The following is a 25,430-nucleotide window of genomic DNA, read 5'->3' on the forward strand; positions in this document are numbered from 1 at the left end:
GGATATTTCTTGAAAATGATTAAGGGAGCCTGTCACTTCAAGGAAAGCAACTAACAGTGTTTGGTACCAATGATAAAACATGGGCTTTTAAGTGAATGTTAGGATTTTGGAAAACTTGTATCTGCCATTGCAAGCTCAGCAGCTTCCCATAAAGAGTTTCCTGATGAGATCCCTAGTGATATTAACAAGAGACTTTTAAAGAATAAATTGTTTAATGACAGGCATCGACACTTGGAAAATCTGTGTAACTCTGTGAACCAGTATTTTCCGTATGACCAGGGCATGATGTCACCCAATCCTGTGTGGGTAGAGGATCCATATGTGTTAAAAGTGCGAGATGGACAGAGTAGGAAAATTTCATTCATATGGTTTCAGGTTACACATTTTAACTAACTTACAAGTTACTACCACTTACTGTGTTTTAGTGTTTATCAAAGAAGAATAGCCATAGTTATCTGTTTTAATATCATTAAAATATTCTTCCCTGGAGTTCCCTGGTGGCACAGTGGTTAGGAATCCACCTGCCAGTACAGGAGACACGGGTTTGATCCTTGGTCTGGGAAGATCCCACATGCCGTGGAGCAGCTAAGCCCGTGCGCCACAACTACTGAGCCTGTGCTCTAGAGTCTGTGAGCCACAACTACTGAAGCCCGCATGCCTAGAGCCCGTGCTCCGCAACAAGAGAAGCCACTGCAATGAGAAGCACGCGCACCGCAATGAAGAGTAGCCCCTGCTCGCCGCAACTAGAGAAAGCCCGCGCGCAGCAACGAAGACCCAGTGCAGCCCAAAAAATAAATAAATAAAAAATTTATTAAAAGAAAAAAAAAATATATATATATATTATTCCCTTTTCCAACTACATATCTGTGTGAGGCCTGCTTTTTTTCATGTCACAATAGATTGAATACAGAAGAAATGAGAATCTGACAGTCTTCTATTAAGGCAAACATTAAAGAGATGTACGGAAATGTTAAAACACTGCTATTTTGGGGACTTCCCTGCTGGTCCAGTGGCTAAGACTCCACGCTCCCAATGCAGGGGGCCCAGGTTCGATCCCTGGTCAGGGAACTAGATCCCACATGCCGCAACTAAGACCCGGTGCAGCCAAATAAATAAATAAATATTTTTTTTAAAAAAATTTAAAAAATAAAAACATCACTATTCTTCTTATTAATTTTTTTGTTTTGGAAAACATAGTTGTTTTTCATAAAAATATGTTAATTATGTTAATAAGCCCTGAGTTTATTTTTATTTTTAGATGAGTTAAATATTTAAAATATTTAATATGGTAAATGTCAATCTCTGTAACCCACATAAACAAAAGCTCTTTGGGGTCCTCAATAGTTTTTAAGAGTGGAAAAGGGCTCTAAGACCAAAAAGTTGGATAATGGCTGTTGTACATTCTTTATTAAAACTTCCAAGCATGAGGCATTTTGGCAAAAAAACTCTGTCATAACAGCCAAATGGCCACCACCAAAGACAAATTTTCCTAAGGACTGGCTTAATTTTTGTACAGTATGAACTGGCTTGTAGTTATATGACACATGCAAACTCTGCAGCTGAAATCTCTTTCCAGATGTAAACTTTAGTGTTTGCTCAGTGAATGAGAGCTTTCCAGAAATGAAGTGGAATTGATATTTTTAGTTGACTCACACTGAACATGTAGGAGATTCATGTTACCAATATGGGTCCAGGCTTTCCCCCCTCCCCCTTTGTAGAAATTCTATTTGGTGACTATACCATTTTTAAAAAAAATTTAAGAGTATGGGCTTTGATTTCATTTCTTTGTATTTCCATGCCTATGCATGGCATGTTAGATAGAGCAGGTATCAATTGTCTGCATGTGCTGTGAATTCCCAGACTCACTCCCCTGGGAAGGGCCTTCTCCACAGCACAGAACCTTACAGTCCCCAGTTCTGAGCCCACCTCCCATTTTACTGCTAATTGATTACTGATGTTCTCACCTTACACTTACACAAATGAAAATGGAAACTAATGGTAACTTAACCTAGTTAGGATAACCTGATATAAAAATTTTAGTATCATTTCCTGGAATTCACCAAACAAATAAGAATATTAGACCAGGTAATTTACTTAGCTCAACTGATACTATTTTCTTGTTTTTAACTGATACTTTTTAATAGTTCTCAGTTGGGAAGGGGAAATGTATATTTTCTAGTATATATACAAAAATGCCCTGATTTCAGTATTGTTTTCAGGCAAGAGGAGGAGCGTGGCCGGGTGTATAACTACATGAATGCTGTTGAGAGAGACTTGGCAGCCCTGAGGCAGGGGATGGGGCTGAGTAGAAGGTCCTCGACTTCCTCAGAGCCGACCCCTACGGTGAAAACCCTCATCAAGTCATTCGACAGTGCATCTCAAGGTAACATCCATCGTGCCCTAGCGGGCGATCGTGTTCATGTACCACATGTTCTCTGTTCTAGTTGATGTTCTTTACCATCTTACTCTGAATCTCATCACATTTCATATGATGTTAGTGAGTTAGTCTTCCTGCAAGGTGGATTTTAACAGGAGATTTGGGATCTGTTCAGCCTCAGAGATCTCGGAGTCAGACTTGGGCCTTACCCCGTGCATGTGTGTCTTCTCCGTGCCTGAGAACTTCCAGATGTGGGACTTCAGCCCTCTCCCTTACTCTGAACTCCTCAGGCCCAGTGTTTTCAGATGCTACTTGACACTGACACCCAGGTGTCTACCAGACATCTTCTCACGTCCAAAACCAGATCTTGTCCCTTAACTTCCGTCTTTCCCCATGTGTATGGCAGCACCATTCCACCCAGTCACTTAAGCCAGAAATCTCGGAATCTTCCTTCTTCCTTCAATCCTCCTTCCTTACCTTGACATTGACCCATAAGCGAGGCCTCTTGGTCTGGCCTCCCGCACCCACACCTGCTCTGCTCTCCATCACTGGGGGCGCACCATCCATTGCTCATTCAGTGGCCTCCTCTTTATTTTTTAACTTAATTTTTTTTTTTCTGGCTGCGCCATGCGGCTTGCGGGATCTTAGTTCCCTAACTAGGGATCGAATCTGAGCCCCGGCAGCAAAGGTACTGAGTCCTAACCACTGGACTGCCAGGGAATTCCCAGGATCCTACTTTTGAACAGTTCAGTCTAGAGAGGGAGACTGACATGTGAGCGGACAATTACACACATTTAATTGCACTAAATGAAATACGTGTGAAAATCTGTGTGGAGGGAAGTGATGAGCTCCTCAGGAGGAGGTGAGGGAAGATGAGCAGAGCCCGGCGTTCCTTCATTTAATATTCCGCGAACTGCACGCCAGGCTTCTCATCTGATGCAGTTGCAGAAATGCTCATCCTGGGGCTTTTGTATTTTGATTTCCTTGGTTTATGGAGCACTTAACCACGTAATTAAATAGCAAAAGTGAAATGACTGGTATAGTCAGGGCTGGAAATAAACACAGGTAGTCTCAGGAACAGACAGTCCGCCTGACGGCAGGACGGCTGCAGGGAGCAGCCGTGAGTTGAGGAGGTGAGGCGTCTCCCGTTCCCAGGGGAGCTGCGAGCTCTGGTTCATGGGGTGAACCCTTAAGGGGAGAGCAGTTATGAAAACTTGCACTGCACCTTGTTGTGTTCATTATTTACTTGTGTGTGTGTTGTTTTTCTAGTCCCCAGCCCTGCTACAGCTGCAATTCCTCGAACGCCTCTGAGTCCAAGTCCCATGAAAACACCCCCTGCGGCAGCCGTCTCCCCCATGCAGGTAAGTGCCTGTGACCGTGGAGGCTCTGGGGGTCCCAGCTTCTGAAAGCTTGTCCTTTTCAAAGTCACCTACACTATGGCACGGGGGGCAAATGGCTGCCTCTTGAGGGATACAGTTGCGATTGTTTTCCTAGGATGCTGTGAAATTCCCTAGTTAAGATAAATTATGTTAATGTCAAGTATGTTATTCTTCTGAAATTCTCTAATAGTGATAGCTAACAACTACTGAACACTTATTATATGTTCTACGTTGTTCCCAATGCTTTATAATGTTAACTCATTTAATCCTCATGACACCTCTATTGGCTGTTAGGTATTATTCTTATCCCTAGTTTTCATATCTGGAAACTGAGGCCCAGAAGGGCTAAGCAGCTTGCTGAGGGTCATACAATGAAGTGTTCGAGCTGGGATTTGAGCCTGGGTGGCGTGACTTCAGACACGATGTTTTTAACCCCTACACTAAGATAACTTTCTAAGTAGAATATACAGTCAACCCTCGAACAACGGGGGGTTAGGGGCACTGACCCTCTGCATAGGTAGAAATCCACGTATAATGTATGGTCAGCTCTCCGTGTCTGCACTTCCACGTCTGCGGATTCCCAGCTGCAAGTTGTGTAGTACCTGGAGTATTTACTATTGAAAAAACACACACGTAGGTTGACCTGCACAGTTCAAACCCGTGTTCAAGGGTCAGCTGTATAGTTGGCATGTCTCAGCCCCTGCTGCGCTGCAGATCACCCAAAACTTAGTGGCTTAAAACAGCAATTTTACTATTTTTCACGTTTCTCTGGCTTTGCCTGGGCTCACCCCTGCAGCTGCACTCAGCTGGAGGGTGGGCTGGGCTTGGGCTCAGCAGGGTGGCTGGGCCGCCCTCTTCACGTGGTCTTCCTCTCAGGCTGCTTCATGGCCTGGTGTCTCAGGCTCCAAGAGACTAGAAGCAGGAGTTAGCAAAGCCCTTTAAGACCTGGCTGGGAACCTGGACTGTGTCTCTTCCATCCCATTATTTTGGTCTAAGCAAGTTGTAGGCCAGCCCAGATTCAGAGTCAGAGTGGGAGGGGTCTGCACAGGCGTGAATCCAGAGCAGTGTGGCTCTTTCTGGGCTGCTTTGTAGCAGCCTGGCCCAAGGGCATTGCTGACTCATCACGAACAAGTGTCACAGGTGCCCTTCTTGCCACTGTGGGAGTGCAGACCAGAAGCAGGGCAGGTGGCGTGACTGTCGAGCTCAGGAGGCCCTCTCACTGTGCCCTTGCTGTGAGCCACTTTGGGGACAGTAGCTGAGGTGGAGTTTCTCCACGTAGGTGAGAGTAGCCTAAAACCCAGTCCCCTGTGATCTAGGGTAGGCTTGGCTGCACCTCTTCCCTAAAAGATTGGGTTTGAGAACATTTTCTCTGAGTGGAGACTTTTGTAGGTGTTAACTACTGGCTGTGTATTTTGTGAGTGAACTTTTTAACCTTTTCCCTTGGAAAGTTTAGGGTAGAAGTGCTGTCCCTCTGCATTTGTAATGTTGCAAGTTGTGGCTTTGCATTTACGTTTATGTAGAAGATGTTATACTCTTAATTTGAAAGGAAGGCAAAGGGAATTCCATATTCTGTCTATAATGAGCTTTTTATATACTCGATTAATCAAACTTTCTAAAGACATGAAGAGGGACTTCCCTGCTGGTGCAGTGGTTAGAATCTGCCTGCCAATGCAGGGGACACAGGTTCGATGCCTGGTCTGGGAAGATCCTACGTGCCGTGGAGTACCTAAGCCCGTGAGCCACAACTACTGAGCCCATGTGCCACAAGTACTGAAGCCCACGCACCTAGAGCCCGTACTCCTCAATAAGAGAAGCCACCACAGTGAGAAGCCCACACACCGCAATGAAGAGTAGCCCCTGCTCGACGCAGCTAGAGAAAGCCCACACACAGCAATGAAGACCCAGCGCAGCCAAATAAATAAATAGATAGATAGATAGATAGATAGATAGATAGATAGGACTTCCCCAGTGGTGCAGTGGATAAGGCTCCACGCTCCCAGTGCAGGGGGCCTGGGTTCAATCCCTGGTCAGGGAACTAGATCCCACATGCATATTGCAACTAAGGAGCCTGCCTGCCACAACTAAGACCCGGCGCAACCAAATAAATAAATAAATATTTAATAAAAGAAAGAAAAACAGAATCAAAAATAACATTTAAAAAAAAAAGTTGAAGATATAAATGAAAGCAGATGAAGGCTCAAGATATAAGGTGAAGTTTCTCTAAATAGTGTTTGTCAGTTGAACTTTAATGTTCATGGCGTCACTCTGTAAACTTTACAAGAGGTAAAAAGTGTCATCTCTCTAACTTGGAAAAAAAACTAGTAATTACAAGCCACATTCAGTAGCTTTTTAGTACTTGATTAGTTAGTACAGTGCTTCGCAAACCTAATTGTGCACAAAAGTCATGTGGAATTTTTAAACACATAGATTCCCAGGCCTCATCCCAGTGAACAAGAATCCCTGGGGAATGGGGCCTAAGATTAGGATTGTTAGTTTTTCAAAACTCCATGAGTGGGAATTCCACTTCTGGCTGTGAGGGAGTCAAAGGCTGGATTATTCTGCCACCACAGACAGCTAGAAGGCTGGACAAAATGTAGGAAGCAGTTACATTCATACGTGGTAGGACAGGTGGTGCAGGACTGAAATCTCTGGAGAAAAGTTAAGAATGAGCCAAGTCCTACTGTGGCCCACGCTTTTCCAGATGGTGAGCAGGGAGGATGAACCCACACGGAGCAAGGAAGGGAATGCCAGCTGGATCCGAGGAGACACAGATCAATGTCCAGGGAGAACAAGGGCTGGGATTTGGGGGCAGGGTGCCTGGGAGGAGAGAGCCACGCAGAAAAGGTCTAGAGCTCTGCAGAGGCCTCCCTTTGAGTCCTTGCTGAGTGCCAGTCTGCACATGCATAGACATGGGTTGAACCCTGCAAGGCTGGGCAAGAACGATTTTGCAGGAAAGATCAGTTAGCGGGGATCTGGCAGATAGATGCTTCCCATAGTTTACACAGAGCAGGGATCATTTGAGTTCCTACTGGCCACTGTAGAAAAACCTCTTTGAATACTTGGAGCATTCATTAGAGACCTCAGTGACTACTCTGTGAAGTGGAACTAAATAGCCCTAGAGTAAACACTATTCTAGATCTGCCCTAAATGACCTTAAAAACAACCTCAAAAGGTCCAAGGAGATCCATTAGTAACGGGATAGGCAGTCTCTGAACTGCTTACCAGTGATCCATGCCTCCTGCTGCTGTGCTCTTGTGTCATCTGCTCCTTCTGAGGGTTGGCTGGGCTTCGTGACTTGCTTCTCATGAACAGAATGTGGCAGAAGTGATGAGCTGTCCCTTACAAGATAAGGTGGTGAGAAAACTCGCTTCTGCCTGGAGGACTCCTCTTGCTATCTCCTAGATTCAGTCAGTCCAGTGAACAATTGGAAATTGAAATACTTAGCGATACATTGAATAAAATATTGTGCAAGGCCTTGTAGTGAAAACTATAAAATAATGCTGAGAGAAGTTAAAGGCGTAATAAATGGAAAGATACATCATGTTCATGCGTTGGAAGATGCAGTCTTGTTAGGATCTTGCAGTTCTCCCTCACATCGAGCTGTAGATTCAACTCATCCAACTTACAATCCCAGCACGCTGTTTTGTAGAAATTGATAGTATAATTTAAAATTTATGTGGAAATTTAAAAGACCCTGAATATCCAAAGCATTTGGGGGGAAAAAAGAAACAAATTTGGAGGACTTCCACTACTTGATGTTAGCACTTAGAGTAATCAAGACAGTGTGGTTCTGACATAAGTTTAGATCAGTAGAATAGATAGAGAATCCAGAAATAGGTCAGCTGATTTTCAACAAAGGTGCCAGGGTAATTCAGTGGGAGAGGGATAATCTTTTCAACAGGATTCCAGAACAACTAGATATCCATATGGAAAAAAAAAGAAAAAAAAAACCTTTACCTCATGGCATTCATAAAAATTGAAAATGACTATAGACTTAAGTGTAAAAGCTAAAACTACAGAACTTCTACGTGAAAACATCAGAGAAAGTCTTCATGACCTTCGACAAGGCAAAGATTTCTTACTTAGGACACACAAAAAAATGAACTATAAAAGAAAATTAACAGCTTGGGCATCAAAATTTTAAACTTGTCTGAAAGACATTAAGAACATGACAGACAAGACTGGGGAGAATATATTTGCAATTCATTTATCTGTCAAAATCTTGTATTCAGAGAAGACTCGTTTGTCATCTTGGTTCAAGACAACCCAATAAATAACGGACAAAAGAGTTGAAAAGTCCCTTCCCAAGAGAAGATACACAAATGGCCAATAAACACATGAGAAGTTGCTCAACATCGTAGTCATCAGGGAAACGCAAGTTAAATCCATCATGAGATCTCAGTACGCACCTTTGGGATGGCTAAAATGAAGACTGCCAGTATCAAGTGTTGGTGAGGGTGTGCGGAGGCTGGCCCTCTCACACATTGCTGCTGGGACTATGGAATGAGTAGTCAGAATTCAGCTGGATAAAAAAGGGCTGGGAGAGCTGAGGAAAGAAACATGAGGACAAGCCCAGAGCTGGTGAACAGCGTGTCCTTGCGGGCAGGAGTGAGTAGTTGGTGGTGTTGGGGCATCACACAGAGGTGGCAGGAAGTGGCTCAGGAGAGCCGAGAGGGTTCAAGTATTTGGTAGGTACGTGTATGTATGAGACTGGAGGGGAGGAGGCCTGTGACTAAGCCGGTGCTGAGTTAAGGTGCCAGGTTGTGCCCGGCAGCGGTGTTGGAGACTTAGTGAGGAGGTGACAGAGTGAGATCCACTTGGTACTGGGGCATGAATGGCCAATCCAAGTACTAAAGGAGCACATCCGGATTTTGCTGATTGGCGAGTGAGGGGCATGTGGGATCTTTCTGTGTTCATTTTAAAATAGTATACTGATCACATTATATGCCTCTGGGAGTGTGTGTGTTTTTTTCAGTCTTACTGTAACAGTGTGGAAGGAATTATGCAAATTTGTAACTAAATATTTACTCTCTGCAATATTTACTCTGTGAAACCCAGCTCTAATTTAACCTAATTTGGACACTGTTTGTCTTACGATTTCAGAGACATTCCATAAGTGGACCAATCTCTACATCCAAACCCCTGACAGCCCTGTCAGATAAGAGACCAAACTATGGGGAAATTCCTGTTCAAGGTACATCTCGTGTGCAGTATTTCACTTTTGTTGTTACTTTTTTTATTCATCTGACTTTTGGGGCTAACTTGTTTTTCTTTTGTTCTTGACATTATTTCTACCAGTCTGATATACATCTTTATCACAGGTTTACTAATAACACATCTTAATTACAGATGAGGAGACTGGTTGTTAATAGATGCATCTTGGAAGATGACTCTCATAGTGTCATGAGGGTGACAGGGAGTCCACACTGTTGCCAGGCCCTGTTTTTACAATTCTTCTCGGGGCGTGTATAGTTATCCCCATTTTATAGATGTGAAAAATGAGGCTTCAAACAGTTAAATAACTCATAAACACAGGTTGACATTTAAGTTAAGGAACAGTAGACCCGGATAGCCTGGCTCCAGAGCCCATTCCTTTGGCCTTTGTGCTCTGCGTCACTTGTGAAAGGAAAGTGAGCCTCTGAAAGCTGGGGTTCAGTGAGTGCCATTTCCACGCGGCTCTTTATGGCGGCCCCAGCACCCGAGCCCAAGGCTTCTGCCTTTTGAGGTCAGGGGTCCTTCTCCTCCCCCACTGCCTCCCTACGTGTGGTGCTGAAGTGCTTTGGAAAAACGGTTTTGGGCATTGGGCCAGGTGCTGGGAAAGGCACACTTGGTTGGGGTGGGTGTGGAGACGCCCGGCAGGTGTGACACCTTCCGGAGCCCAGGCCCCTCCTGGCTGGGCAGGCTGGGCCCCTCCTGCGCTCCTGGTGTGGGAGTCAGGCTCTGGGGCTGAGAATGTGCAGTTTGGACGGGTGTGGGGGAGAGAGAAGCAGAGGACTGGCTCCGTGGGCTCCGGGGGGTGCCAGGCATGGGGTTCAGTGGGCAGTTTGCGTACAGGGGGGATGGTGGAGCCCAGGATGGTGCTGTTGCCACTGCCCCTGCAGACTTGCCTTCCATCCCGGCTTCAGCTTCTGGTTCCTGCGTTAGCTGTGGCCTGAGTTCTTTTCTCCCCTCGGAAGGTCCTCCTGCTAAGGGAACAAGTGTGGATGGTTTAAAGTCTCCCTTTACATCTGTGCCGAGTTCCCGCCCTGGCCCCCAGATGGATCCGGGGATTGTGTGTGTGGTCACGGGTCCTGCTGCTGACCTCTTGGATGCTGTTTCCTTGTGTAAGTCGGGGTCATCGTGAACATCTAGCTCAGGACCTTGGCTCCCTCTTCCAAGGCTCTCTTACCCCTGTGGTCAGCTTTGTACCCTTTCCTGTCCACCCGAGCTGCTGTGGTCCACAGTGTCAGTGGCTGTGGGCAGCATCTGGCCGTGTTGAGCCCGCCCACCCCTGGATGTTCTTTCTGGTGTCCTTCACACCCACTCTGCGTCTCCTTCTCCGTCTCCTGTGCTCAGTCCTCCTGCCTGGCCTGTGAGGGGTGCTGTGCCCGGGGCCTCTCTCTCCTGTCTGTACTCACTCTGTTACTATGTCTGAAGGGGCCTTCTCCCCTTTCAAGGCTACCTTCCCCACTTACCTTGGTCGGCCCACGCCAGCACAAGGTTTACTGGGGAAACCTTGCCAGCACCATTGGTGTTTCTCAAACTTACCTGTTGATAAGATTTACCTGAGTCACTTGGTAAAATGTGGAATCCTGGGCTTCATCTCAGATCTGCTGACATGGACTCTCCAGGAAGGGAGCTTGGAAACTTCATTTTCACAAGCACCCCAAGTGATTCTTAGGAAGGGACAAGTTTGGGAAACTGGGCAGAGATTACCATTTAGTTTTGCTCTTACCCTGGCTTTGTGGGTGGAAAGTGGGTGTGGAAGGTCTGCGGGCCAAGGTTATTGAAGACACAGACAAAATGTGTTAGGCGTCTCTGAGGCTCTGCCGAATTAGACCTCTTTTTGGCTCTCTTCTTTTTATTACTGGTAATGGTCAAATGATAAACACCATTGGGCACATTGTGTGTGCGGTCTGCCTGCAAGTGCCGGCCACATTCTCCACTTCTGTCTGTTCTGGTGCCTTAACTGGGCTTAGTTGAAACTGCAAATACAAGAGAGAGGGAAATACACTTGGGTGAATTTGTATCTGAGAATTTGTTGATAGTGTAACATTCTATCTTAAACATTCACTAGGGAAAGAAACCACTTACAAAACTAAGAACAACCAAATGATTCTAGGTCATAAAAAGCCACCGTGGTTCTCCATGCCAGTTAAGAGAGTAGTTCTGAGCTCTGCTGGAGGTGCTTTTCTCCCCTGATTGTCTCTTCTGTCCTGGCCGAAGTCACACAACACAGCCTGTGATTTTCAGGTTGAAAATTTCAATGGCTTCATTCCTGAAAACTTGAAAAGTGCTGCCTCTTGTTCTACTATACTTAAATTGGATAATTTGTTGGTTTTTCCAGTTAAGTATTTTATAAAAGGTGTGGTTTTTTTCTGTTTTTCATCATGCTTGTATGTCAGTTGCAGGAAAATGTTTTAGACCAGAGATCTTACTATAAATGGACTAATCAAATGCTCTTTTGTTGGTATTGTTGGCAGTTGAATTCAGTGGTCTGAGTCATGACAGGTGAATCTTTGTAGATAGGATGTGAGTTGGTGTTTGTAGCCTAAGCAGGTACATGGATACAGGCAGTTGGGAGGGTCTTCACTGTCCCCACTGTCCCCTTGCACAGTGATCTTAGAAGGCCCAGTGCAAGCAGAGACCTCGGCTGGGCGATGCAGATGGCTGGGGAGTCTGGGGTTGCCCAGCGTCAGTGGGACCTGAGTGTCGTGTTGGTGTCATCAGCTCAGATGTACAGGGATCCGAGAAAGCTGATTAGTCCAAGGATAGTCATGTTCTGTAAAGAGATTCTTGCTGTGATCATCTGTCTAAATTGTGTTGAGGATAGAGATGTAAACCTTTTTAAAAATTCAGTATTTTGAAAAATTGATTTATGGTGAAGGTACATGTAATAAATGTGATACAAAGTTAGGAGGTTTTACTAGAAAGCCAAATCTTTGTTTTAAATTAAAATAAAAAGAACCTTTTATTAAAAAGTTTCACAGCAATTTGCATTCTCCAAAGGGTAGATCTAAGTCAGATTCTGGCCCAGCCCTAGATCCAGCCCTAGCTGGGAAATTTCGAGGAGAAATTCAGATAGAAATCCTACCCTCCTGTATTCACAGCCTAATGGGTATCTGTTCACTTCCGAAGGTCTTTCCTTCCTTGTAGTTCTTAATATTTGTCTTGATAAACCAAACCACCTAGGCTCCCATATTTTCTCCATATTATTATATAAAATTTCAAGCATACAGAAAAGTGGAAAGAAGTCATGTATCCGCATCTCACTACCTCGATTCTGTGGCACTTTGCTATATTCGCTTTATCACATATTTATCCATCCTTCTATCTTTCCTTCAGTTCATCTTTTTTAAATGTGTTTCAAGGTAAGTTGCAGTCAGTACCTTGTTGCAATAAGCATGCATTGCACTATTTGTTTAAGGTGTTCTGTCTCTCAACTCTTCGTTTTGAGATAAGTTTAGACTTGCAGAAGAGTTACAGAAGTATTAGACTTCTCTTAAATCCTTCACGCAGGGACTTCCCTGGCGGTCCAGTGGTTAAGAATCCACACTTCCGTTGCAGGGGGCACAGGTTTGATCCCTGGTCAGGGAACTAAGATCCCGCAAGCCACAAGGCCAAAAAAAAAAAAAAAAAAAAAAAAATCCTTCACCCAGCTTCCCTTATGTGGACAACCTACATAACCATAGAACAGTTATCAAAAGTAGGAAAGCAATATCGTGGAAATGTTATTAACTGAAGTGCAGTCTCTGGATCTCACCGACTGTTCCACTGCTGTCCCTTTTCTGTTCCAGGATCAAACGCAGGACCCCAGTTTGCACTGAGTTGTCTTACCTCCTTGAGTCTCCACCCTTCTGCAGCAGCTTGTCCCTCTCTCTGTCTTTTAGAACCTTGACACTTTAAAGAGTACTGGTCAGTTATTTTTTAGAATGTCTCTCAGGATGGGCTGGTCTGATGTTTTCTCCTGCTTAGGCTGAGGTTACGTACTGCTGGGAAGGGCAGCACAAGGTGATGTGCCTGTCTACGTGCATCACGTCAGGGGCACGTGATGTTGATGTGTCCTGTTACTGGTGACGTGACCTGGATCACTTGGTTGAAGCGGTTGTCTGCTAGTGAATAATATCCTATTCCTGCTTAAACTTCCTCTCACTGATTTTAGCATCTGTTTGTGCATTTTGCCTGCAGGAGTTAGTACTGTGCTCTAGCGGTGATTTTCTATTTCCTCATTCTTCCTGTAAGGAATCATTTGTGTTATATTATTATACTTATTGTTGTATTGATAGCCCTTATTTGTATTAGTATGGACTCGTGGATATTTATTTTATTCTTTGGGTTAGTCTATTACTATTATTTATTTTGCTGCTCATGTTATTCCAACTTTGGCCATTGGGAGCTCTTTTCATCCCCCACCCCACCAAAGTGCCAAAGCACTTTCTTACTTTGGGGCACCACAGATGATCCAGGCTTGTTTTTTCCCCTGCACCAGCTGTGGAATCAGTAATATTTAGAAAACAAGATCTGGGTGCGAGGCGTACCCATTACTACTGAGGTTTCACCTCCTCCAGCTCCTCTCTGGACAGAGCCAGGAAGACTGTATGTAGGTGCACCAACCCATACGTACACATGTGATGATTATTTCTCTATCAAAAATCATGAGTTTATACATGTACAGTAGTTTCAAAATTGCTAAACCGTACCCTGTGAGAAGCAAATGTACCAGAGTGCAGTGTTTGTGTACAGTTCTTTTTGTGTTTAGCCTGAGAGTCTCCACTCGAAACAACATTCTTCTCACAGTTACTTAAGTCAGCTCCTTTTTTCACCTCTCTCTCGTTGTGGTTAGGTCATGCTTTTGTAATACAGTTAGATTAGTTTTATCACAGTTTGCATTTCATTCCCCCCCCACCCACAATTCCGGTTGATTTTTTTTTTTTAAGTATATACATAAAATTCATTATCTGTTCGCTGCATTGTAGGATGTTTGGCAGCATCCCTGACCTCTACCCACTAGCTGGTAAGGTCCTAGTAGCACCCCACTCCCCTAGTTGTGACAACCAAAAATGCCTCAAGACATTGGTATGTTGGCAAAACTGCCCCAGTTGAGAACCAGAGGTGTGGTTCTCACAGTTTTATTTGTCTAATTTCAGCAGAGAGGTGGAAACTATAAGTGAAAATCAAATAGGAAATTGTAACTGTTGCATGTTGTCTGCTATTTCCACCAAGGCTTTAGCATAATTAATCATAGTTATTTTAAATGACCTGTCAGATAGTTGCAGCATCTGTGCCATGTCCAAGTCTGGTTTATTGATTACTTGCTGTCTTGATGCAGTGAGCTGGATGTATTGTTTTTTCTTGCTTTTTGTATATTTTATAATTGTCGAAAGCTGGGAATCTTGTGTAGGACAGCAGTTTTATGCCTTGACATGGGCACCTCTTTCCTTCTAGGTGTTTAATGTGGGAGCTTGAGTTAATCTGCTCAGGAGCTGGGCTGGGTTTGAGTTTTGTTGTTGCTGTGATGTCCTCAGTGTACAGCAGGCTTCCAGTTGCTCTGGTGATACTTTGTGTTTAGAGTGGGGCGGGTGCTCCAGAGGATTTTTCTGTGTCTGCCCTAATTTCAGCTTTAAGCTGTCCTTTGCATTGCGTCTCAGGAAGGGCATGTCTCATACTGTCTCAGCAGTTTCAGCTGAGATTTCCTATTCATTTGTTGAGAACATATTTTCCTTTATAATGTTGAACATATTTGCAGTAGCTGCTTTTCTGCTAATTCCAACATATAAGTCATCTTTGGGTGGGTTTCCATTTCTTTTTTGAGTATGAGTCACTTTTTTCTTTTTCTTTGTATGTCTAGTAATTTTGGATTGTATTCTGGGCAGTGTGAATCACACATTGTAGAGATTCTGAATTCTGTCTTGTTCCTCTGCAGAAAATTGGTTTTTGTTAGCAAGCAGTTAACTTGGTTCACCTCAAACTCTAACCTCTTTCCTTCAGTTGAAATACCTGTTCAGCTATTTTTCCTTAATTCAACTCCTTGGAATCTGAGTGCTTGTGGATTTCAGAGGTCAGTGGGATACGAGCAGAGTTTATATACAAAATTTGTGACTCTTTCCTTTCTGGTATTTCCCCAACCCCCTTGCTTTCCAGCAGCTTTGGTTGTCCTGAGATATCTCCTCTGCTTCTTCAAGGCAGTGATAAGACCCTGGGTTTTTGTTTTGTTTTGTTTTGTTTTTTAATATAAATTTATTTATTTATTTGTTTGTTTTTGGCTGCATTGGGTCTTCGTTGCTGTGTGTGGGCTTTCTCTAGTTGCGTGAGCGGGGGCTGCTACCCTTGGTTGCGGTGCACGGTCTTCTCATTGCGGTGGCTTCTCTTGTTGTGGAGCACGGGCTCTAGGCGCACGGGCTTCAGTAGTTGTGGCATGCGGGCTTAATTGCTCCGCGGCATGTGGGATCTTCCCGGACCAGGGATCGAACCCGTGTCCCCTGCATTGGCAGGCGGATTCTTAACCACTGCACTACCAGGGAAGTCCAAGACCCTGGGTTTTCTACCAAATTTCATCTGCCCTGTATGGCCTCAGCTGGGGCCTACACTCACACCTATAGTCATAAAACTAGGAAACTCACCCACCAGTTCCTTCCAAATGCAGATTTCTTTCATTTTCTGCCTGCTTTTAGTTTCTCTTCAGTGCTTTTAAGTAGTTGATGTTTGTATGTTTTCAAGATGTCACAGTTATTTTCAGCAGGAACATTGGTCCGTTTGGAACTACTCCCCAATGAGCAGAAGTTGGGTATTTAGGCTCCTATTTTTATTTTTTTAAAGAGTCTTTTTTTTTTTTTTTAATTTTTAATTTTATTGTATTTTTTTTGGCCACACCACTCAGCTTGCAGGATCTTAGCTCCCCAACCGGGGATCGAACCCGTGCCCCTTGTAGTGAAAGCGCAGAGTCCTAACCACTGGACTGCCAGGGAAATCCTTAGGCTCCTATTTTTATTTTTATTTCTTTATTTCTTTATTTCTTTTTTAAAGATTTTTTGATGTGGAGCATTTTTAAAGTCTTTATTTGTTACAATATTGCTTCCGTTTTATGCTTTGGTTTTTTGGCCCTAAGGCATGTGGGATCTTAGCTCCCCAACCAGGGATCAAACCTGCACTCCACATCTTTCCCTGGATATCTCATCGGGTCCTCAAATTGCATGTGTCCTCATCTCTTTCCCTCCCAGAGTCCTCTTCTTCTCTCTTATCTCTGTATGTGGAACCTCCTTTCTATCTCCACCATTTCCAGGTGGTCAGCAAGTCTGTTGATTCTGCCTCATTGAAGAGCCCTTGAATCCGTGTACTTCTCCCATCTCCCCTGGTACCACCTGGGCCCAGGCTCTCTGCTCTCTGCTCTGGGTATAACTCATCACCCTGCATGCACTGTTGCCCTCCCACCCCCTGCAGCTGGAAGAATGTCCACCCGAGACACCGTCACTGGCTCCATGTTGCCAGTGGGTGAAGGCCACACTCTTCAGCCTGGCCTGCTTTGGCCTTCCAGCCTCGCCAGCCCTCACAGCACTGCTGTCCTAGATTTCCTTTGGTGTCTGCTGAACACTGTGCTGGGAACACGCTCTCCTTTGCCTGTATAAAAGCTATTAATTATCCTTCTAGTCTTAACTGAGATGTCGTTTCCTGAGGAGGCCTTTCCGGACCTCCTCTCAAGAGCAGGTCACGTCCCCTGCTGTGTTCCCAGAGCCCCTTGTACTGCTTCTTTCCTGCATCCCTCACGTGCAGCGATTTTTTAAATGTCTGGCTTCCGCTGTAGACTCCGAGTTCCAGGAGGGCAAGTTGCTGCCTTCTTTCCTCCTTTCTCTGACCTTTGCATCATGTCCAGTGCCTGGCAAGTCATGGACACCCAAGTGGTTTTTGTTTAATGAATGGATTAAAGACAAGAATAGCTCCATATGGCAATAGAGTAGACCTGATTACTGTAACGTCAGCTCTCTCCTGCCTGCCACATCTGATTGTGACACACTTATCTTATTTCCCAAAGAGGGATTCGCCGGCAGTTTGACGTGAAGCTGTAATCTAGCCGCTGCTGCAGCAGCAGAGGGGCATGTGCTCGTTCCGTGGCTGGTGTCGTGGGCAACAGTGAGAACACCACCTGGAGCGGCAGGCAGCGCTGTGCCCATTGGAAGGTGCCTCCGAACAGCGCCTTTTTGTACCTTCTCAGAAGAGCAGCATTGGCCTGTGCCAGGGACTGTCTACTGAGTTGAGACGGATTTGGATCCTTAGACATGCAGCGAGAGCAGGCTGCACTGGGTGGGCGGCAGGTCCGTGCACCGTGCCTCAGTCGCGTGCCTTCCATGTGCCCAGTGGCAGAGATGGAGATGGGGCGCCTCCCGCTTGCTCTCAGCTGGCACCCTCCTTGTTCTGACCCGTGTGTCTCTATAACCTGTCCTCACTCTCCTCACGTGCTGTGTTCTTTGGGAGATGAAGCCTTCAGGGACATGACCAGTCTCGTAACTGTGAAGTGGACATTTGGACTAAATTTAAAATGTTGACTCCTATTTCCTACTCTTTCCATGTTCCACGAACTTTGCTTTGTCTGTCAGTCTTTGTGCATAATGTACTCTTCCTGTGAAGACGAGTGCAAGCACCACGGGGTTCAGAATTTTGACCGATGCTTGCTGGTGGGCTCTGCACCGAGGCTTTGTTCGTTCAGGATAAGAAAGGCGTAGTGGGCTTCCCTGGTGGCACAGTGGTTGAGAATCTGCCTGCCAATGCAGGGGACACGGGTTTGAGCCCTGGTCTGGGAAGATCCCACATGCCGCGGAGCAACTAGGCCCGTGAGCCACAATTACTGAGCCTGCGCGTCTGGAGCCTGTGCTCCGCAACAAGAGAGGCCGCGATAGTGAGAGGCCCGCGCACCGCGATGAAGAGTGGCCCCCACTTGCCACAACTGGAGAAAGCCCTCGCACAGAAACGAAGACCCAACACAGCCATAAATAAATAAATAAATAAAATTTAAAAAAAAAAAAAGAAAAAAAAGAAAGGCATAGTGGCTGTGGGCTGTGTGAGTCCTGTCTTCTGGAGCGTCCCTCCAGAGTGCTGTGTGATCACAACCACACAGTCCTCACACGCTTAGAAAACACATTTTGGCATGAAAGATGTGCTCTCCTTGAAAGATACCGTGATAGGCCATTACTTTTGACATCATGATATTCTGAGAGGGAGTATTTTTTAAATTGTTAATTCTTAAAACGAAGTGCTGATGGGGCTGTTTGACTGGTGTCTGGTTGGTCCCGCCTTTCCCCGTCGAGTGTGTTTGCTCTCAGACAAGACTAACTGTCTTCACTCAGCCCAGCCCCATCACATGTCCCTGACACACCGGACCAGGCAGAACACGTCCAGCCTTCCTTGCTTGTTGTCCTGGCCTGGTGACAGCCTCGCTGGGCTTGTCCTGGCCAGGTGACAGCCTCGCGGGCTGGCCTGTGTCTGGGGCACCCATTGTGGGGAGCAGGTGCTGAGGAAGGGGTGTCACACTGGGCCCAAAGGCTGGTGAATTTGGCCGGGCTGAGGGGGTGAGGGAACCACTGTGCCAGGGCTCGGGGGACTGCAGAGACTCCAACCCAGCCTGTGTTCAGCGAGAACAGGCGGAGCTGTGCCCTTGACGGGGAGGCAGGATCTGGTTGTGTCCCTCCTGAGGGTCCTCGCTGCCCTCAGACTGAAGTCCACATGCCAGGCAGTGAGGCTCTTGTCAGTTAGCCACATCCCTGCTTTAGAGCTATCCCCCTGCTGCCCTCTCTGTTCCCCACCTGCCCCATGGTTCACCCACGCTGGGATTTATTGTCCTCTAACCTGAATGTCCTTCTACCTCTGCTCTGAATGTTGTCTGGCTGAATACTGTTCCCCAGCCCTGTTCTCCACTAGTGAAGCCAGCCGTCTGACAGACAAATTCATGTCATTATGCTGCTGAAGGCTTCCCGATGCCTGAAGTCGAAGCAAATGGCTTCTACCTCTGTGGCTTGATAGATATTTTCTTTTTATTTATTTATTTATTTGGTTGGTTGTACCGGGTCTTAGTTGCAGCTTGCCGGCTCCTTAGTTGTGAACTCTTAGTTGCGGCATGCAAGTGGGATCTAGTTCCCGGGCCAAGGATCGAACCCGGGCCCCTGCGTTGGGAGCGCAGAGTCTTAACCACTGTGCCACCAGAGAAATCCCTCTCTGTGGCTTGATAGTGCTTTATCATTCTCTTATTCCAGTTTCCATCCTGACTTGTTTCTGGTTGTAGACACGTATGGCTCCTGCACTAACTGTAGGCACACAGGGCAAGGCTTTGATTTAGTTTGTACTTTTAGACCTAGATGCAGTGGGGGATCTTGGAATTTTGGTTGAATTGCATCAGAGGTAAGTAGCAGTCGGTGGTTTAGAAGTGTTCATCTGTGTTGCATGTCTCATCCCTAGAAATAAAAGTTGAATGAGATGTTTTCCCTTGGTCCTTGTCTACGGGAGTTGTTTTGTATAAGGGACTCTGTCTGTGGGGAGCCGTTGAGGTGCCCTGGATGGGAAGGAGGGATGAATGAGCCTCAGGGGCAAAGGGAGCAAAACTCACTTTCCTGCTACCTTTACCTCTTGAAGTTCAGGGTCAGGTCTCTTTACTGTGACACTTTCCACCCTGTGTAGAGCATCTACTAAGAACATCTTCGACCAGCCGACCTGCTTCTCTGCCGAGAGTACCTGCCATGGAAAGTGCCAAGACCATCTCAGGTAATACTTTTTATCTGAAATTTCTTTTAAAAAGATTCTTCCAGAAGTTTTAGTGATGGTACCGAGTACTTTCTCTTTAGGTTTATTTAACCTACTTGCCTCTTTAGCTCTTTAGTTGATTGTTTTTCACTCTGAATTTCCCCTATTGTATCTTACACATTTCATAGAAATCACATTTCGTGGCCCTGATTTCAAAAATAAAAAATAAGAGCTAGATAGTTCCATTCACTTAACAAGTGTTCATTAAGTGCCTAGAGTGGGTTAGAAGATATACTGAAAATATAGGTTCATACAAAGTTGCGTAGCTGTGAAAGGTTAAAATATTTATCCCAAGATGTGTCATGACTGTTTTTGAAGAGTTATTTCAGAGCACACCAAAAATTCTCCAGAAGCCAGATTTTTCCAGTGTTATAGCCATTTTACAATGATGAATTTGATGGGCTTACTTTTTCGGTCTCCTAGAGCTAACTCTTCAATTTATCAGTGTTCATATTATTTTCCCCTTGTGGCCATTTTTTAACCCTTAATAGCTCAACTAGAAATTGGACCAGGAAAGGAGAGATTCCTATAACCCTGCCTCCTGTGGTTAATGTCCCACTTGTATGTGGATTTAAGTTAGTACAGTTTTTGTACATCTTAGCTGGGTCTTTAAATCAGTGGGAAGTCCAGCCAAAATCACCACCCCCAAAGCCCAGATCCAGAGCCTTTTCCTGTAACAGAGTTCTTCTGATTCTTTCTCAGTCTTTTTCCTCTGTTTGATATAAAATTATCAAAGGTGTTCTCATCCAATTTCCTAGCATACCACTTAAAAGAAACTGCTGATTTAAGGCATACAGAGATCTGACATTGAAAGGAAAAGGCAGAATAATTATAAAATTTTGTCAAATATGCAAGTGCATCATTCTGATAAGATCTTGTAATAGGAGAAAGCATGTCTCCTCTTGATCTTTAAATGCACCGCTTAGCTGATGCTGAGTTATAGTCTGCTGTGGCTATCCTAAAATCATCAAGAGAAGTTTAGCCAATGAAAGGGGGCAGTTCCAGTCATCCGGGGGAAATTACTGGTGTTTGGCACGATTGCATTACAGCCAGCCCGGGATGATGCAATAATGGCTCCCTCGCATTCAGCATCATCTGAGGTGAGAGACTCTGAGGTCAGGAACCTTGTCTCGCGTCTCATGTCATCGTGGCCAGAAAGCCGCTTCTGTTGTGGCTCCGTTTTCAACGGCTGCAATGGCTGCTTCCACCTCCCAGTTCTCAGGACTTTCGTAATTCCAGCAAGGCGTAGTGCCTTACACTTTCAAAATAGGACTTTCCTGATTGTTCTTATTTCTCGGTAGTTGACTTGACACGACACCTTTTGCTTTTCTGTTTCGTTGATTCATGTTTTTTAAAACGTGGCTTGGGACTTGCCTGGTGACGCAGTGGTTAAGAATCCGCCTGCCAAGGCAGGGGACATGGGTTTGATCCCTGGTCCGGGAAGATCCCACATGCTGTGGAGCAACTAAGCCCATGCGCCTCAACTACTGAAGCCCGCACGCCTAGAGCCCTTGCTCTGCAACAAGAGAAGCCATTGCAATGAGAAGCCCGTGCACCACAACAAAGAGTAGCCCCCGCTCACCGCAACTAGAGAGAGCCCACGCGCAGCAACGAAGATCCAAGGCAGCCAAAAAAAAAAAGTCTTGACCCAGAATTGTGTGGCCCTGTAACAAAGTATCTTTCCTTTCTGTCTCTTCAGCAGTGTTTTTGGCCACGTTCAGAAGGGTTGTGTTGATTTTGGTTGAGAGTGAATGTTGCTTTCGTTAGCCTTTGGCTTTGGTCGTGTTTGTAGTTGAACGCAGGTTTGCGGGGGACTCACTGTGGGCCAGGTGGGTGCTTTGAGTGTTAAGGGTGGATGAGACACACTCCTTGCCTTCAGGGAATGTGGGCTTCTGTGCATATTTCAACAACTGTACCTTTTTTACAGTTTTTTGTTTGTTTGTTGTTGTTTTTAATTTATTTTTATCTTTGACTGTGTTGGGTCTTTGTTTCTGTGTGAGGGCTTTCTCTAGTTGCGGCGAGCGGGGGCCACTCTTCATCGCGGTGCGCGGGCCTCTCACTATCGCGGCCTCTCTTGTTGCGGAGCACAGGCTCCAGACGCGCAGGCTCAGTAGTTGTGGCTCACGGGCCTAGTTGCTCCGCGGTATGTGGGATCTTCCCAGACCAGGGCTCGAACCCGTGTCCCCTGCATTGGCAGGCAGATTCTCAACCACTGCGCCACCAGGGAAGCCCCCTACAGTTTTTTAAAATGGAAAAAAAAAAACCTTTCAAGTTATCAGTAAGTTAAAGAGAATGTTAGTTTTTCCTCCTGTATGATAATTTCTGCTCTTTTGGGGACCTGCTGAAGAAGATGTCTCAAGAACTCAGCTTAAAATGTTTTTGCTATAAATTGCATAATGGCTGTTTCTTACACTCAGTGTCCAGACGAAGCAGTGAAGAGATGAAGCGAGACGTCTCTGCACCTGAGGGCGCATCACCTGCCTCACTCATGGCCATGGGTGCCACGTCGCCACAGCTGTCCCTGTCCTCCTCCCCCACGGCCTCCGTGACCCCCACCACTCGAAGCCGGATAAGGTAGAGGACAGTTAGCATTGGTGCATTTCATGCCTGCCGTTCCTGGCCTTTTGAAATTAAATGATCAGGTTATAAAGTAACGGCATTCGAGCACTGATATATTTTCATTCTTTATGTGTTATTTAGTGTTTTCTGATCTAGTCTTCTATGCCTAGAATTGGGAAAGATGATATGAAAGTAAAAAAGTAAAGCAAAGTAAAAGAGAGAATTATTTTCCCCAAGCAGCTGGTATTTTTGGTTTTGTTTTTTTGTGGGGTTTTTTGGTTTTGGTTTTTTCAAGTAGAGAACAGCTGAGTACAAAAGTAAGTTTAGTGAAAACAGGGTGTGGATAGAGTGTTGGGGAGGCTGGAAGAGGGGAACTCGAGCGAGGCCTTGAGGGTGGTGGACGGGGAGGAAGGTGAGCGTTACTGGTAGGGTCAGTGACTCCAGTGAGTTTGCAGGAAGGCTGAACACGAACTGAAAGAGGGATGGGAGTGGGTTTCAGAACTTTACCGTATACTGACTTAGAAGTTTGAGTAAAAGTGGAATATTTGGTGTCTCAAACTCAAATTATATGCTCACTTTTAAAACCCTGCCTCTCGGGGACCGACCTCTTAGAAGAGTGGTCCCATACTCAGTGCGGATCAGGCAGGTCGGGTGCAGTGGAGAGTGCGGCTCATGCCGCCCTGGCCAAGCCCGGGGGAGCACTGTCCGCCCTGGTGGGCAGGGCCCCCACTCTTCCTGGCCCCCCACTTAGAAGTTGTGAGCCTCCACAAGGTGTCTCCTGGCCTTAGTTTCCTTATCTTACAGTGAAGATGTTACAGGAGAGCACCCTCTGCTCTAGGAGGCTCTTTGCTGCAGCTTCTCATTGTGCCCATAGACTTTACTCGTCTTTGATGCTTTTTAAGCTGTTTCTATAACAAAATGGCCTGTGTGAAATAGAGGAAACCTTTCACAGTGATTGTAGTAGTTACTTTTATTTTGAGCATAATAGGGGTTTTTTTTTTTTTTTTTGGCTTGCCCTTTTGTTTTCATTCATATATCTCACCTTTATCTTCATTCTCATTTCCTGTGATCAGTGGTGTTATAACAAACTTCTTTGAACCCTTTAAACCAGGGCAGCAATCTGGTGGGCAGGTACACGAACATAAAAGTATATTTCTTCAAGACAGCAGTCTAACTGCAAGTTGAAATATTTTCATATTTTACTTTTGGTTCTAAATAAAAATTGGTGCTATTTCAGTGCACCTCTAACTTGAAAAAGCTTCAGTTCTACATGTGTGCTCTTTGATTTCCTACCATACTTTGCAGGATGAATATGGACAGAATAATAGTAAGCCACCTGTAACATCATAACCTCTAGGACAGTTACTGGACTGTTAAGTGTATGGGTCGTAGGGCTAGAATCTCCACTTGTGCAGTCATCACTAAAAATTAGACCAGGCTTTTAAGAGTGTGCTGCTTGTCAAGAAACAGGTTGTTTTACAGAGCACTCTCTCTCCAGGTGCTCCTTGGTATTCTGTTCTGCTTCTAGAATAGTTCTTGGAAGGAAGGATTGGGTACTGGAGGAGTCGGTTGTATGCCTCCCCTGCTCCATCGCCAGGGTGATCACAAAATCTTTTTTGATTCAGTGTCTGGTCTGAGGTAGGATATTTTTTCTGCCTCCAAGGCAGTTGACAGTGCCCTAAAGTACCCTCCATATAATTTTAAGAAATGAGTAATGTATAGCCATTGATTTTTTCCCCCCCAAGCTTCTGTAGTTGGTCTGTCCCGTAGTAAACTCTGAAGTTCCTTGAGAGGCAGGGTCTCTGTGTTGCTCACCACGCCCTGCCCAGCACATGCACATGGCCTGGCACAGTGGTGCTGTGCCGAGAGAGGGTCCTTCCTTTCTTCCCTAAGTGAAAATAAGGAACCCAAGATTCAGTGGTGCTGAATCTTTGCCAGTTTCCGTGTGGATAATGAGTAGAGCCCCCTGCAGATGGCAGAGCCCCCTGACGGTGGTGGGTCTGTGAGACCCATAAAAATTGACAGGCAAAATCCAGCGGGTGAAGGTACATCTTGCCATTGGATGCCTCCGAGTGTGTGTTTGTTGTGTTCAAATGTTCTGTTGTGTTTGTTGGATTTCTGGTTTAGAAGGGTGCTCAAATAAGAAATATTTCAACTTGGGTTCCTTATTTTCACTTATCAGGGAAGAAAGGAAGGACCCTCTCTCGGCATTGGCAAGAGAATATGGAGGATCCAAGAGGAACGCCTTGCTGAAATGGTGTCAGAAGAAAACCGAAGGCTATCAGGTAGCCCCATGGTTCTTTTGCCCCAGGGGAGCAGCTGCCACGCCAGGTGCTGACGGCGCAGCTCACCTGAGCAGTGACGAGTCCTGCACTGGGTTCCAAGTCTACCCTGAACGTGGCGGAGTATCCCTTGGATGAAATAAGTTTCTTACCTTTCCAGAGTAGCTAACCTTTACAATACTCTTGTTCAGCTGTTGTAGCACTTTCTCATTTAAGTCCCAGTTAATTGCTTTTGTTAAGGCCTCATCTGGACTAAGAGTGAAAATATATTTATTTTACTTTAAATTAAGATTTTACTTATCATTGGTATGTTTAAAGTTTTCTCTTAGCTTTTTCCCCTTCCTGCTGGGCTGTCTTTGTGCCCTGTCATTTCTCATCTGGACTGTTTTATAGCCTCTCCTTTCTTGCCCTGTCAGTCTCTCTCTCTTTTGTTTATTAACCTTTTTTTAAAAACTGAAGTGTAGTTAATTTATGATGTGTTAGTTTCAGGTGTATAACAAAGTGATTCATTTATACATATATATATATTTCTATTCTTTTTCAGATTCTTTTCCATTATAGGTTACTACGAGACATTGAATATGGTTCCCCTTGCTATGTAGCAGGACCTTGTTGTTTATCTATTTTATATATAGTAGTTAGTATCTGCTAATCCCAAACTCCTAATTTATCCCCCCCCAACACACACACACACACACACACACACACACACACACACACACACACACACTATCCCCTCTGGTAACAGTAAGTTTGTTTTTTTATGTCTGTGAGTCTGTTTCTGTTTTGTAAATAAGTTCATTTGTATCATTTTTTTAGATTCCACACATAAGTTATATCATATGATACTTG

At 45.2% G+C, this 25,430-nt stretch overlaps 1 protein-coding gene across 5 annotated transcripts in view; it reads left to right on the top strand.

The window, feature by feature from the left end:
- The window catches only part of SPECC1L (sperm antigen with calponin homology and coiled-coil domains 1 like), a 121,200-nt gene that overhangs the window by 59,816 nt on the left and 35,954 nt on the right, over window positions 1-25,430 (top strand). For all 5 annotated transcript variants that reach the window (XM_036823034.1, XM_036823033.1, XM_036823037.1 and 2 more), the window contains 6 exons: window positions 2,220-2,383; window positions 3,647-3,738; window positions 8,860-8,950; window positions 19,615-19,698; window positions 22,155-22,311; window positions 24,479-24,581. In XM_036823034.1, coding sequence (XP_036678929.1) covers window positions 2,220-2,383; window positions 3,647-3,738; window positions 8,860-8,950; window positions 19,615-19,698; window positions 22,155-22,311; window positions 24,479-24,581 — 691 coding nt within the window. The remainder of the gene's footprint in view (window positions 1-2,219; window positions 2,384-3,646; window positions 3,739-8,859; window positions 8,951-19,614; window positions 19,699-22,154; window positions 22,312-24,478; window positions 24,582-25,430) is intronic.

Source organism: Balaenoptera musculus, chromosome 14, assembly GCF_009873245.2.
Source record: "Balaenoptera musculus isolate JJ_BM4_2016_0621 chromosome 14, mBalMus1.pri.v3, whole genome shotgun sequence".
Lineage (NCBI taxonomy): Eukaryota > Metazoa > Chordata > Mammalia > Artiodactyla > Balaenopteridae > Balaenoptera > Balaenoptera musculus.